The sequence below is a fragment of the Eschrichtius robustus genome, chromosome 1, assembly GCF_028021215.1.
Source record: "Eschrichtius robustus isolate mEscRob2 chromosome 1, mEscRob2.pri, whole genome shotgun sequence".
In the NCBI taxonomy this organism is placed as follows: domain Eukaryota; kingdom Metazoa; phylum Chordata; class Mammalia; order Artiodactyla; family Eschrichtiidae; genus Eschrichtius; species Eschrichtius robustus.
Genome location: NC_090824.1, coordinates 112,894,858 through 112,910,951, shown reverse-complemented (window position 1 = coordinate 112,910,951; position 16,094 = coordinate 112,894,858). Strand labels below are relative to the sequence as shown.

Genomic DNA, 16,094 nt, shown 5'->3' with positions numbered 1-16,094 from the left:
ATAGATTTTTTGACAATTTCACCTGTTGTCCCACTGAGGTCTTCCATGTAACATTTAGTTGTATTGTCTCATGAATCTCCTCTAATATGTATTCCTCCTTCTTTCTTTGTCTCTCATGACATTGACACTTTTGAAGAGTACTAGCCAATTATTTTTTAGAATGTCCCTCCATTTGGGTTTTTCTGATGTCTTCTTAATATTAGATTCAGGTTATGAAGAGATATTGTACCCTTCTCAGTGTAAAATATCAAGAGGCACATGATGCCACTTGGTCCCATTACTGGTGCCATTAACTTTGATCACTTTGTGTAGTAGTTTCTGCCAGATTTCTCCTTTGTAAAGTTACTTTCTTTTCCTTTGCAATTAGTAAGTATCTTTTGAAGAGAATGTTTGAGATTGTGTAAAATATCATACTTTTACCCACTAATTATAGCATCCAGTGATGACTCCTGACTGAATCAGATATTACTGTGGGGATTACTAGATGGTGGTTTTCTAATTCTATCCTTCCTTCTACGTATTAGTTGAAATCATTCTGTGAGGAAGAGCTTTCTCTTCTCTTCTTTTAGTTTACTTATTCACTCATTTATTATATCAGTAGGGATGAATGGATTCTTATTTTATTCTATAGCTTATAAACCATTCCTATCATTTATTTTGTTGCTCAAATTATGGATATATATATATATATATCTCCAAGTGTATGTATTCACACTATATATATAGTATAATATAGATACATAATTTTGGTTAAACTGCAAATTTGGATTTCTTTTCCTTCTGGAGCTTTATGCTGATATACTTCTTATAATATTATATACCCTTACAGGTGTGAGTTCACTTATTAATCTCTTGAGTTCAGCCCAAGATGAAGACCAGCCAAAATTGAACATTTTGTTGTGTGAAGCTGTTGTTGCTGTGTACTTAAGTTTATTGATACATGCTCTTGCCACAAATTCCTCCAATGAATTATTTCGACTTGCAGCCCACCCATTAAACAATCGAATGTGGGCTGCTGTTTTTGGGGGAGGTGTAAAACTTGTTGTGAAGCCTCAAAGACAATCAGAAAATATTTCAGGTAAGATAAATTTGATACCAATAATGTATGTAAATGTAAATAGTTTCCAATGTGAAAGTAAAAGATTTTTTTTAATGTTTTAAGAATTTTTATTTTGAAAAATCACTGATGTTTAAGGTATAATCACTCTTGTTAGGGTGATAAATAACTAAACTCATGTTAGAATAAAGAATGTAGTTTCAGTTTAACATTTTTTGGTAAACCAGGACAAATTTGAGGAGGATAAAAAAGAAAAAAGGAAAGGTAATGGTAAGCAAGGAGACAATGTTAAGGAATAAGTTCATGGAAAAAGGATTGTTTTTAATTAGAGAAAGAAGATTTAAATAAATCCTCATAATCTTTACAGAGTATACCAGTAGTTGGCTTCAGATTAAGTTTATGGTCATAGACAAGAAGGCTGTTCCAATCATGCACATGGTTTTTAAATTCCATTTTCTGTCCTCTTTTTTTTCTTATGGACCAAAATAGATTTTTTAGCCCACTTTTTAAGATGGTAGGATGGTAAGATATAGACTGACGCCATGGGAAAGGTTTACACCTTGGCGCTGAAACACAGAAATTGTCTGTCTTAATTCATCCTTAGAAATGGTCATATTACAGATGAGGAGTTAGTGGCACAGAGAGTTTAAATGGCACAGGTTCTAACCTGTGTCTTTACTGCCCAAGATCGCATCAGATGGATAGGTTCCTACATAAGTCAGAGTAAGGTAGGCAATCTCATCAACTTGCGTTGTCGCCACTCCCGTTGCATGTGGATGACTCTTAATCTCCATCTTCCTACCTACTTGTAGTCCACTGTAAATTTAAAAGTTTTCCTCCCAAATCACTTCTTTTCTCTTCCTGAGTTTTCTATTGTTTTTTCACGGTAGGTAATACATTCATCAAATCATCATGCTTAAACCTCTGAGTACGTATTCATGTTTGCATTTACCTATACCTGCTCTATGCCAGGCTTTTGGGGTACGGGAGTGAACAAAACAGACAAATCCCTTACCTTCATGAAGCTTACATCCAGTAGAGGTAAACACAACAAATTAACAAGTGATAATATTTCAGGTATGAGAAGAACTACGATAAAAATAAAACAGAGTGAGTGGACAGAGAATGATGAGGGAAAGGGGATGGGAACAGTTTAGTTAGGGTGATCAGAAGACACATTTCTGATTAGATAGCATTTGAGCAGAGTCCTAAGGAAGTTGGGAATCAGATCGTGCTGATATCTGGGGCCAGAGCATTTCAGGCAGACGGAGCAGTGAGTGCAAAAGTCATGAGGTAGGACTAGTTTGACCTTTTCCAGGAACTACAGTGGAGGCCAGAATGGCTATCCTGATCCAGGGGAGTGTGGTCAGAGATGAGGTAAGATAAGTAACTGGGGCCAAGGTCATTGAGGGTTTCATGGGTCATGTAAAACTATCGTTGTTCTTCTAAAGAAAGATAGGAAACTACTGGAGGGTTTTAAGCAGAGGAGTGACATAATCTGATTTAAGTTTTCAAAAGACCCACTCTAACTGCTATGTGGAGAATAGACTGTGAAAGAATAAAAGTAGGGAGCCCATGTGGGAGGCTCTGGGAATAGCCCACTTAAAAGATAATTGTGGATTACCATCAAGAGTGAATGGATAAACAAAATGTGGTATATAAGTACAATGGAGTATGATTCAGCTGTAAAAAAGAATGAAGAATTAACACATGCTATATAGCTAGCATGAACCTCAAAAATATTATGCTGAGTGAAAGAAGCCAGGCACAAAAAGTCACACATTGCATGCTTCCATTTATATGAAATATTCAGAATAGGTAAAGCCATAGAGACAGGAAGCATACTGGTGGTTGCCGTGGGCTAGAGGGAGGGAGGAATGGGGAGTGACTGCTTAATGGGTATAGGGTTTTCATTTGGGGTAGTGAGAATGCTTTGCAGCTAGATAGGGATGGTGGTTGCACAACAGTGTGAATGTACTAAATGCCACTGAATTGTACGCTTTAAAATGGTTAATTTTATATAAATTTCACCTCAGTTAAAAAAAGATAAAAGTGGTTTAGCCTAGTGATGGACAGAGTGAAAAGTGGTCATATTCATCAAAGAGAACTTGAGATAGAATTATCATTTTCTACGACGGGGAGCTTCAGAAGAGGACCAGGTTGACTTCCTTCTGGTTCTCTCATATCCAATTAGTTCTGAATCCTTTTGATATTTATTTTATGTATTTCTCATATCTAACACTTCCTCTCGGTCTTTACCACCCACCATACTAGTTCAGGTCCATCTTGTGTCAGATTCTTCCACCTTCTTCCCTAATTGATCCTGCAGACTATACCTCATCATGTTCCTAGTTCAAGATACTTTCATAAGAATTGCCCATAGGATGAGCTCCCAGCTTCCTATCCACAGGCTTGTCCCACCCTAACTCCAGACTGTCGTTGTTATTCCCCTCCCTGACACCTGTCTAGCAAAAGAAGTTTACTCCTCATTTAGCCAAACCTTTGGTCATTCATTTCTGGTGTAAACTTCCTCTTTTCACAATGAGCTTCTGCTTTTCTTTTAAGGCATGCTTTACATCCTACATATTCATTCAATGAATCTTTCTTGAACAACATAGCCAGAAATAATCACTCAAGCACTCTCTGTACTATTTGTTGAATATATCATTTATTTAATACACTGTATATAGAATTGCTTGAATTCTTATTCTATATAGCACATAGGCTGCTTCATTGCAAGTTAATCTTTTATACTCTATCCTCATCTGCATCTCTGCCATGATTGTTGGAAAACTGATGCAGTAACTAGAAAAGTTAAGAAGCACAGATGTAAGTAATTTAGTCTACACTAAAAACATGGCAAGAGTAGGATGAAAAGAAAGGTTAATAACTCTTTGAATTAATAATGGAAAATAAGGCCGGCTTTTTTTTCTATCTTTATTCAGCACCTCCTGTTCCTTCTGAAGACATAGATAAACACCGCAGGAGGTTTAACATGCGAATGCTGGTTCCTGGAAGACCTGTAAAGGATGCTACCCCACCACCAGTGCCTGCAGAAAGACCATCTTACAAAGAAAAGTTTATTCCTCCTGAACTCAGTATGTGGGATTATTTTGTTGCGAAGGTAAGGGGCGTGAGGAATGCAAGCTTTATGTGTGTCTGTTTTATTAACTCTTATGTTTGCATCACATAGGAATGACGGGGCAGCTTCTGGGTTGAATCACCATAGTTTAGACATTAATCTCTCAACTCCAGAAGCTGAATAATCATTCAGGAATGATCAGATACTTGAAATGGACCAGACAAATTAAAATCTTATGGGACTTAGGTATAAACCAGAAGTTAGTTTATTAACATATAATCAGCATCATCCTTTTCTAAAGACTGGAATACCTGTATCTACCATCTAACTTCCCTTCTTCTGATTATCAGTAGTTCCCTTGGTCAGCATGAAACTAGAGCAGAAGGAGATGGATGGGTGTTTGAGGGTTTCATGAGACCATGGGTTTCATGAGGCCCCATGACATATCTCTGTTTCTCCAAAGCAGAGAAAACTTCTCTGGGGATCAGAATACTCACGGTGACTGGATCCAACATAGTCCCATTTTGTACCGTGTTGGGTGTGTGCTTTTCTGCACTTTGTTTTTTCAAGCACATCATCTTCTATTGATACGTTTCCTTCTTTACCTGTGTTCCCTCTTTACATGTGTTTCATTTATACTTCTTCCCGCTCCCCAGATTGTTTGGAAGCAAATCCAAACATCATGAAATTCCATTCATAAATATTTCACCATTTATTTTTTAAAAAGAAGGATTTTGAGCCTGTACCACACTAGCATTATCACACACACACCACACACACCATACACACCACACACACCACACATACACACACACAATTCCTTAATATCATCAAGTATCCAGAGAGTGTTCACCTTTTTCCCCATTATACCTTAAATGTTTTTGAACAGTTGGTTTGTTAAATCAGGGTCCAAAATAAGATTCACACATTGCAATTGGTTGATACGTCTTAAGTTTCTTTTAATCTATAGGTTCTACCTCCATCTCTCTTTGTTAAATTTACACCCCCCTATTTTTGGCCCCCAAATTTGTCCTTTATAATTTCTCAGTGGCTTTTGCTGATGGCATCCCCATGTTTGGTCTTCTGACCATGTTCCCCTGATTCCTGTTTTTCTGTAAAGTGAAAGTTAAATTTAGAGGCTTTATCAGATTCCATTCTGGTTGAATAGGGAAAGGGGAGTACAGGATTACTTCATAGGTGGTTTTGTGTATTTCCATCAGGAAACTCTCTTTTTGAGATGTTAGTTGATGACCTTTGCCCAAGTCCATTATTTTAAATTTAGGGGAGTTTTAAAATTATGATAATGATATCTTCTCATTTAGTCTTCATTTATTTGCTGGAATACTTTCTTCCATCATCCTATTTGGTTATCCTGAATTACATTTTGAAAGAGAAAGACAGGAAAAGTGCTTTATTCTTTGCTTTTTGTGCCAGTTTTCAAAGTGATGAGTTGATTCTTTAGCATCCTTCAGAGGAAGCAGTGAGCTTTGTTTTGTTATTAGTTGTGTTATATTATGGATTTAAACATATTTTATGTATTTTAATCCAGTACAGTTATTATTCTTATGGATGTTCAGATTGTCCCATCTTTGCCAATGAGAGCCTCTTCCAGTTGGCTCCTGAATCTTTTTGAGAACTCTTCCAATAGTCTTTGAGTTTCTTTTCTTTCTAGCTTAGGTCATTCTAGGCTAATTTTGCATATTTCCTGCCCCAGAGTGGGAACAACCTCCAAAGAACCTGGTTCCTTTCTGTGGGAAATTATAATTTAGAAACCACAAGTGGGTATATAGGTGCTCATTGTTACTGGGTTTGTCATTGTTTCTAGGTACATATAATTTCTAATGACCAAATAACTATTCAGCTTGATGAGTATACTATAGCTTATATAACCATTTGCCTATCAGTATTTGCTGTATTTATTTTTCCATTTTTATAAATAATGCTGAGATTAGTATCTTTTTAGATAAGCCTGTTCACATTCTGATTATTTCAGATATATATCTGAAATATATATATATATATATTTATATATATATCTTTTGATATATATCTTCAGATTACTGATTTATACTCTCTTGAGAATAGTGAGCACGCATCTGACTTTACCCTCATTAAGTATTCCTGTTTCATTTTTGTTAATTTGATTAAATAATTTTTATTTCCTATTAGTGATATCAAAAAATGTTAATGAACCTATTGCCATTAGGTTTTCTACTGTGAGGAATTGACTGTTCATGTTCTGAACAAAATTATCTATTGGAATTGTAATGTTTTTCCTTACTTTTAATGAACTCTTTATTTATTATGGATATTAACAATTTATCTTACTTGTGATACCTTTTCCAGATTCTTTGCCTTTTAATTTTGTTTATATTTTTGACATACAGAAGTTTTAAAGTTTATTTAGTCATGTCTATCCATACTTTTAAAAAATGATTTATTTGCCTTTTAATTTTATGCTTTTGACATACAGAAGTTTTTAAAAGTTAGTCATGTCTATCCATACTTTTAAAAATGATTTGTTACATTGTTTTTAAGCAGAGAAAGTCCTTTCCACTAATAAATGTTTACTTTTGTTATCTTCTCCTCCTTTGTTTCCTCCACCTTCTCTTCCACCTCATTCTTTTTTTAAATTAATTAATTAATAAATTTATTTTTGGCTATGTTGGGTCTTTGTTGCTGCGCGCAGGCTTTCCTCTAGTTGCTGCAAGTGGTGGCTGCTCCTGGTTGCGGTGCACAGGCTTCTCATTGTGGTGGCTTCTCTTGTTGTGGAGCACGGGCTCTAGGCGCGCGGGCTTCAGTAGTTGCGGCACGCGGGCTCAGTAGTTGTGGCTCACGGGCTCTAGAGCGCAGGCTCAGTAGTTGTGGCACATGGGTTTAGTTGCTCCACGGCATGTGGGATCTTCCCAGACCAGGGCTTGAACCCGGATTCTTAACCACTGCGCCACCAGGGAAGCCCATCTTCCCCCTAATTCTTTTTAACTTTTAACTCTCTTTTTTAATTTCTAACTCTCCTGTTGATCTAAAATGAAGTGAAGATCAGACTTTGGGTGCCCTCTTTATCTTCTGTTCTCACACTTACACTAGTTGTCCTTCCTTTCCTCCCAATGACTTAAAAGATGTTATATTTGTCATATATTAATTTCTTATTTATATACTCTTCTTGGACTATATTTTTCCACTGATCAATTGCTAGACTGCACTTATTTTAATTACTTATTTTAATATCCACTAAGAAATAGTATCTTTCACTTTAGAAAGATTTCTTAGCTAATCTTACCTATTTTTTTCTTCCCTATGAACTTTACAATCATTATCAAGTTTCAAAAAAGGAAAAGAAATCCCCATGGGGATTTTTATTGCAATTACCTAAAACCTGTAAATTAAAGAATGATAGTTTTTACATGTTTCAGTCTCCTTATTTAGCTTTTAGAGGGATTTGTAATTTCCTTCACTGTAGCTCTTTCAGTTTTCATAAAGTTTTTCCTTTGGTATTATGTTATTTAATGCACCTTTTTTCTTCAGAGTTTTTGAACTAGTTATTGCTGATATATGGGAAAAAGACCATTGATTTTAAAAAATATTTGTGTCCTATCTAGCTACTCAATTATTTTATTGAATCTGAGAGTTTTAACCTGGTTTTCCTGACTTTCCTAGGTCTAGTATCATTTTCAAAAGAAAATTTTAGTTTAGGTTGACACCATTTAAAATGTTCAATATTAAGTTAGGGTAAAAATAACCCAATTATACATTTAAAAATAACTTCACATTTTATTGCAGCCATTTCTCCCTTTGTCTGATAGTGGAGTTATATATGATTCTGATGAAAGCATTCATAGTGATGAAGAAGAAGATGATGCTTTTTTTTCAGATACACAGATACAGGAACACCAAGACCCTAACTCCTATAGGTAAATAAAGCTTTCCTCTTTTCTTTTTGTCTTTTCTTTTGTAGAAGTACCTGATGTTACTAGTTTTAAACGACATTACTCTCATGAATTTATACAAGAACTGACCTGTGTTTTCAGGTTAGGAATTCTGTACCTTTGAGGTACATTGCTAGATAGTAGAGTATTTCACCTCCAGTTTCAAAGAATAGCTGGCACAAACATTTTTAGTGAGAAAAAATACATAATTTATTGATATGCTATTAAATTCCATGTAGCTGTGTGGTAAATCTCTTTCCATTAGGTATTTCAGATAGTGCAAGTGTAATACATTGTTGCATATCTTTTATTTTCAGACTACAAAGGTACTCTTTGTTAATAGTAAGTTGTTAGAAAAAAACAGCTTTTTTTCTGGGTGGGAGATTGGGCCAAACAGTTGACAGGGATCAGTACTATATTCTCATGATTTTATTTTTCAATTAAGGAGATTTTTTTTTTTTTGTCCCTTTGAACAGCTGGGCTCTTCTACATTTGACAATGGTTAAGCTAGTACTTCACAATGTCAAGAATTTCTTTCCCATCGCTGGATTGGAATTCTCTGGTAAGTTTGGAATTTGAAAATTAATGTTATTAAATACAACAAATTATCATCAAGTTTCTCTTTACAAAATCCATATTAAAAGAACATTTGGTACTAAAAAAATACAGCATTGGAGATGTTATGAGGTCTTATTTATCTTAGGCTCCATTCTGTGGTTTTAATTCATATGGCAAGAATCACTGACGACCTAGAAGGTTGGAAGAAAAACCAGGAAACCAGCGTGGAGAAGCTAAACATTTTCTTAGCTCATTTTAGAAAGCTGGTCTTCTGTTTTGTTCAAAGCATTAAATATCAAAATGGTGTTAGATTAACATTTTCAGATTTATTTGTATTTTCAGAAATTTTGGCTCTAAGAATTTGGATCTTGTAAATATGTGGTGATGGTCAACATTTTTAATCAAAGTAAAATATCATATTCTATTACATTTTAGAGTTGCCTGTAACATCACCATTAGGTATTGCTGTGATTAAAAACTTGGAGAATTGGGAGCAGATCTTGCAAGAGAAAATGGATCAATTTGAAGGTCCTCCCCCCAACTATGTCAACACATATCCAACTGACCTTTCAGTAGGAGCTGGACCAGCAATTCTTCGAAATAAAGCAATGCTAGAACCTGAAAATACTCCATTCAAGTAAGAATTCTCTTACAATGGTAATGAGAGTGTAGCTTGGTTTAACCTTTTTGGAAGTCAGTTTGGCAAAATAATATGCCAGTAGCCTTCAAAACACTCATAAATTTGAACTTGCAATACTATTTCTAGCAGTATATGCCAAGGAAAATGTCAGAAATCTGGATAAAAATTATTTTTCCCATATTACCTATACTTCAGTAGACATACTAATTTTATAATCAGGACAAAACCTTTATTTTTGTCATCATTTTAGGAACTCTTAACAGAAATGTTTTGGGATAACAATCTACATATTCAAACAAGGTGCTACTGACCTTTTGTCAGTAATTTAATAGTAAACACAGTAAGGTTTTTATTGATGTTTTGATCTTCTGTCTGTCCATCTAGGCCCCTTTTGATAAGCAGCATGCTTTTTTTGAGGCAGCCAGCCATGATTTAGAGTATTGCTCATAAGCTTGAAAGAGGAAGGATTTTTAGCTTGTTAGGCTTGTTAGGCTGTTAAAAATGAAATGTGGGACTTTATATTCATTTTTATTCATTGGTGATATGCTGTAACCAACAGAACCAACCTAAAGTATAATTTAAAAAGAGAATAATGAGATTCAATTGACTCTCAGCCCAACCTGTCCATTTAGAGAATCTGTAATTAGAGAATTAATTGCTAGATGAAGGAATGATTTGTAGAACTAAAAATTAAAAGTGAAATAAATTATAAATTATAAAATTTTGTTGAGCTTAATGCTGTATCTTCTTTGCAATAATGGAGGTTTTAAAAAAATTATCTGCAAATAATGAAACATTTTCTATAGACTAGAATATAGACTAAATAGTGTGATATGTTGATTTTTTTCTTTTAAACTAGATCCCGGGATTCTTCTGCGCTTCCAGTCAAACGACTTTGGCATTTCCTTGTTAAACAAGAAGTACTTCAACAGACATTTATTAGATATATTTTCACTAAGAAAAGAAAGCAGAGTGAGGTATTTTAGAAAAAAATATTCTCTCTTGTAATTTTTGTTTGTTTTCTTTAACATTTCTAATGAAGCCAGCTTGATTTATTTGAAATTTACTTTTGGTTGGAACTCATTATCTTTCATACATCATGGGTAATAGTTTATCAAACTACAGAGAATTTTTTTTTAAGATAAAAACGTACAATTTTTATTTCATAACAATGAAACAACATAGGTCCTTCGATAAATCCTGTATAATCAGGTGAAAGTTGGTATGTCCTTTATAATATTTGCCATTGGGCCTTTACATATGTAATAAACATTGTGAGGGATGGTTTGGGGAACTTAGTATATAAATGAGTATACTCTATGTTATGATTCTCTGAATATCATTTAATTGAAAATACAGCATAACCCTTTAAAAGCATTTTTATTTGTTTAGCATTTAAAAATGAACAGCATAAACTGTAGAATAATTTTGTGAGAGAGATTAAACTACAGAAACACTAAATATGATGAAGGAAGATTGATTGCATTTACAAAGTGAGGCAGAGATTCTACATTGCATGGTGATTTTTAAGCTATACATAAGTTAATAATGTAATGCCATACAGGATTCAAGGAGAATCATGAATTTGAGAGAGTGACACTTTAGAACTTAAAACGATCTCTTCATTATAAAATGAGGGGTACACAGATGTTTTATATATAAGCATTTCAGTCCATTTGGCTATTTAATGAGGTAATGAGCAGTTTGGAGAGTAGTGTTCAGAGTAGAGTGTCAGATGTGATTAAAGATTTGGCAACAAAAACTATGAGAAAAGAAAAATGAATTATATTTCACTTAGAAAAGTGAAAACCGAGAGGGACAGTCTATGTGGCTCAGTTTCCCAAGGTAGCATATAGAACTGCTTCTCAAATGTTCTCCATACCTAGAGCAGCAGAACCGACCAGATTTGTTCTTTTCTTTCCACTACTCACCCACTTACCTGGATGGTCATTGTGGGCAGTCCTGTGAACAGTCATTTATTTTTTCTGTAGATTTAAAAATTATGTACTTAAGTGAGGAATTAGAGGAGTGAACTGTAGAGATTCTTTTGTGTCTTACAAGCTTATTTGATAACAAAAGACCCCAATGGTATTGAAATTACTGATGTAGGGTTTTGTTAGGGGAATCAGAGCCAAATTCATTTCCTCTTTCGTTTAATCCATTGTTTACTGCATTTCCTATAGTGATACTGAGTTCTATAAAATAAGATACAGAAATCTAAGAAATAGATTTAAGATAAAAGATACTTGCTCACTTAGGGCTCTGTTATTCACAGAAAGAGAGTTCATTGAAGGATCAATTTTCTGAGTTGTTAGTTCTTCAAATTATTAAACACAGTGATATGCTTTAATTATTCATAAGGTTTCTAGCAGTTTTGTTTCATTGGATTGTCAGAGCCTCAGAGTGCTATGGAAAGACTGGGTCTAGGTTGCTGGGACCCTCAGACTCTTGTCTTGCTCTTGAGGATCTGTTGTCTCCTTTCTGGTTTCCCTCTTCCTTAACCAAGTTTCTCCCCGATTCTGCCCCTTACCTCCCCTTCTTTATGCCCCTCCATTTCTGTGCTCTTGGGATCAGCAGCCCAAGCTGTGTGTTCTTTTCTATTTTTCTACCAGAAGAGGCTCTCCATGTACAGGGAGGTGGGACAGAGATAAATTGAACATTTCTTAAAATGCTGTGTAAGCATTGGTTGGCCCCAGGAAGGGAAGTACATGGCTGGGAGTCTGGACGGAAGAATTTTTATCATGTACCCTTTTGTACCTTTGAATTTTAAATTATTGAATGAAATTAATATCTTGTTGCATGCAGTCCAATAGAACTTTCTGTTGATAATGGAAATTTATGTCTGTTCTGTACAGTATAGTAGTCACCAGCCACATGTGGTTATTGAGCACTTGAAGTGGGCTAGTGTGACTGAGGAACTGAATTTTTTATTTTGTTTAATTTAAATTTAAAGCCATATGTGTTTAGTGGCTACTGTATTGAATAGCACATATCTGCTGAAAAATGGTTTTCATTTACGAAAAAAAATTATGAAAACAATGTGAAAGCTCTTGAGGCAAAGTAAAATTGGTCACTTAGTTCAGAAATATGCAGAACTTATTAAAACTACCCATTTAATAAGAGTGTTTTATCCTTTTAGATTGTTAAATAGGATATTGGTGGTCAATAAATTTGGTAAATTCAGTGAATTGATTAATTAGCAAAACTGGCAAAATAATCCTAAGAATGTTAAAATTGGCTAATTTTTAAAAATTACTTAATAAAAATAAAATTCTGAGAAATGCTGAAATTTTAGGTATATTCAGAAGAAGGTATTTTTACTCACTGAGTATGTTAGAGAAGACTATTCCACAAAACAACTTTTTGTGAAATGGATAAATGTGGCAAACTTAGCCACTTGATTAAAGGCAAATAGGTTCTTCTGCAGTTTGGCTTTTGCTGAGTTGGCCCTTGCACACGTGTACCATTCCTTCAGTGTCAGCTGCAGCAGCCCTTGAGCAGTTGCACAAGGCATGGAGAATTGGGTCCTGTTGGCTGAAAGAGAAGCAGGCACTTCAGGGAAGTATTGGTAGGAATGTATTGCTCTGATCAAACCTTTAGAGGTTTCCACAGCACAGCAGAAATATTGCTTCTGATTATAGCCATTCCTAATGGCCCTGTCATCAACCAGAAGCAAGTTATTTGTGTGATTTCTTTCCCATGCCTCATCTCATCAAACATTTACTTATAAGGGGAAAATCATAAGATTATGTATAGTGTAATGGTTGATGTGAATTTTAATCCTTGACTGTCTCTTCATGGATATATTCCTTATGAGTAAGAGTGAAATAATTATCAGTACTTTTAATCTGTGTTTAGAAAAAAATAGTTTTTATTTATTTGAAATAAACCCCTATAGGTTAGGAATCTATGTAGTAGAGGATGCATCTGCTTGTACGAGTAGGTTTTATTTTTAGAGATTACAGTTTAAGTTAGAACTTCCAAGTTACATAACTGACATACAAATAATGAATTTTTATTTTGAAATTGCTTTTATATATGTAATACATTAATTTTGCCTGTTTTGCTTTGTGTTGTTTTTTTCTGATGACATCACATTTTACTCAGCTTAATTTTTTTCTTGATGTGCTTTTAAATTCATTTTAAAGCTTGCAAATTCATTTTTACCATCAAGTGATGGAGCAACCGTTTCAGTTTGAAAACTTTCATTTTTTTAATAATTCCGTTTCATGCATGTGTTTTGTGTTTGTGACGGTGTGGTGTTGTTTAGTCTATAGAAGAACATGTGGAGCAGGTCAAACAAAACTGCATAGCAGAAGATTGCCACATCAAGGTAGTATTCCACGCTCTCGAATTTAGCTCATTCTTTAAAATTCAAGGAGCTAACCCCTCATCTCTGATACTAATCATGACCTGCCCAGCTGGCTAACTAGTCAGAGTGCTCACTGCTCCCACACACCTCACTGGCACAGGGTAGGAGAAGCTCCACTGTGTCCAGCTTGATCTTTCTTGCCATTGGTTCTTCCCTTTCTTGCTTCTTTTCCATCTTCAGTTCTGTCCTTTTTCCCCATCTGTTCTTAAACATGATTGTTTTTTCTTGCCTCTTTCTTGATTCTGCCTCTTCTTTTCTCCCCATCACCTTCAGCTCTAAGCATTACACCTTCCTCTCATCAATCTCCTTCATTACTTTCTTTTTTTTTTAATTAAAAAAAAATTTATTTATTTATGGCTGCATTGGGTCTTCGTTGCCGCGCACGGGCTTTCTCTAGTCGCGGTGTGCAGGCTTCTCATTGTGGTGGCTTCCCTTGTTGCGGAGAACGGGCTCTAAGCACGCGGGCTTAGTAGTTGTGGCTTGCGGGCTCTAGAGCACAGGCTTAGTAGTTGTGGCACACGGGCTTAGTTGCTCCACGGCATGTGGGATCTTCCCAGACTGGGGCTTGAACCTGTGTCCCCTGCATTGGCAGGTGGATTCTTTTTTTTTTTTTTTTTTTTAATAACAATAATAGTTAGCTTTTTTAAAAAAAATTTTATTGCATTTTTTTTAATATTTATTTTTTTGGCTGTGTTGGGTCTTCGTTTCTGTGCGAGGGCTTTCTCTAGTTGCGGCAAGCGGGGGCCACTCTTCATTGCGGTGCGCGGGCCTCTCACTATCGCGGCCTCTCTTGTTGCAGAGCACAGGCTCCAGACGCGCAGGCTCAGTAGTTGTGGCGCAGGGGCCTAGTTGCTCCGCGGCATGTGGGATCCTCCCAGACCAGGGCTTGAACCCGTGTCCCCTGGCAGGTGGATTCTTAACCACTGTGCTGCCAGGGAAGCCCTCCTTCATTACTTTCTAACTGTTCTTCTACCCAACTTCTTATTCCTATCTCATCACCCTTATTTAAAAATATTTCACTTCTTATGTGACTCCTTTGTCTTTCTGATTGTGTCTTTTTCTCTCACATTCTTATTGCTGTATCTTTGTGCACTTTTGGAAGAGATAAGAGACACATTACTGTTATAAATACTAATGAAAATTATGTTATCTCTATCTTTTGTGACAGTTACTCGTATCCTGTAATCACAATGGAAATTTTTGTAATTGGGGTGATTACAGGGCATCAGAGAATCTAAGCTAATTCCACAGCTAATTTTCAACACACTAAAATTACTGGTACCTTTTTTCTTGCTGCTGCTGCTACTGCTACATTTTCTTCTTGTCCTCCTTTTAAGTTTTGTGGGATGTACATATATCTGTATGGAGCTGTGCTGCAACAACTAAAACTGCTGACAAATGTCTTGTAGGTTGAAGCAGATCTGGGCTATCCAGGAGGAAAGGCAAAAATCATTCATAAGGAGTCAGATATGATCATGGCATTTTCTGTTAATAAGGTAAAATCTTTAGTCATTATAAAGAATGTAGTACTTTGTTTTAGTGAAATTGCTTAAATTATTGACTTTGCGTTTGCTTTACAGGCAAACTGTAATGAAATTGTTTTGGCTTCAACGCATGATGTACAAGAACTTGATATTACTTCTCTACTGGCCTGTCAGTCATACATATGGATTGGAGAAGAATATGACAGAGAATCCAAAAGGTTTGCTTGCCTTATGTAATCAATTTTAAATGTAGTCTTCTTCAAAAAGAACCTATTAAGTGGTTATGCACTTGATTTCAGTTGTCTTGAAAACTATGTATTTCTTTGGTAAGGAGACAAACATAATTGGTTTAGCTGCCAATAAAGGGCTCTGCTTACATCAGTGTACAAATTACTCCTACTTCTTCCATTAGACGCTGAATTATTCATAATGTTTGAGTCAGAATAATCCCCAACACCAGAGCCTAACACTAACAACTGCCACTTTGACATTTAACCCCAAAGAAATGTCAGAAATTACACAATATTCAATAGATTCAGCTGATCTGGATAATAACCATAAAAAGCAGTATACACCAATATATTAGACTGATTGATGAGTCACATTTACTGAGTAGTTTTCAGTGTTTCTTCTTGATTATCTCTCTATAAGCATACCTTCTTTTCAGATAAAAATGTAGCCAACTTTACTTTTCAGTAAAACTATGGACACTGTACCAAGGGTGCAGTAACGCTTTCCTATTTTGGGGTTTCTCCTCCATGTTTTCCCTCCCTCTTGCTTTTCTCCAGACTCTTGGAAATTTTATGTACTGGGAGTGGTGCCATGATAGCCTCTTTCATTTCTGTTTCTGTCTCGTTAGTATATAATACAACTAGGTTTCAGTCATACTTCAGAGTAGATGTAACCATGTAATATGATATGGCCCATCATAAAAATTACTTTAACATTTAATGTGATAATTAGTACCTAAGTTTA

At 35.3% G+C, this 16,094-nt stretch overlaps 1 protein-coding gene across 2 annotated transcripts in view; it reads left to right on the top strand.

The window, feature by feature from the left end:
- Window positions 1-16,094, top strand: part of DMXL2 (Dmx like 2) — a 158,636-nt gene that overhangs the window by 127,536 nt on the left and 15,006 nt on the right. For both annotated transcript variants that reach the window (XM_068551638.1, XM_068551629.1), the window contains exons 28-36: window positions 830-1,078; window positions 4,003-4,181; window positions 7,920-8,050; window positions 8,542-8,627; window positions 9,059-9,260; window positions 10,123-10,240; window positions 13,534-13,596; window positions 15,045-15,131; window positions 15,216-15,337. In XM_068551638.1, the coding sequence (XP_068407739.1) occupies window positions 830-1,078; window positions 4,003-4,181; window positions 7,920-8,050; window positions 8,542-8,627; window positions 9,059-9,260; window positions 10,123-10,240; window positions 13,534-13,596; window positions 15,045-15,131; window positions 15,216-15,337 (1,237 nt within the window). The remainder of the gene's footprint in view (window positions 1-829; window positions 1,079-4,002; window positions 4,182-7,919; window positions 8,051-8,541; window positions 8,628-9,058; window positions 9,261-10,122; window positions 10,241-13,533; window positions 13,597-15,044; window positions 15,132-15,215; window positions 15,338-16,094) is intronic.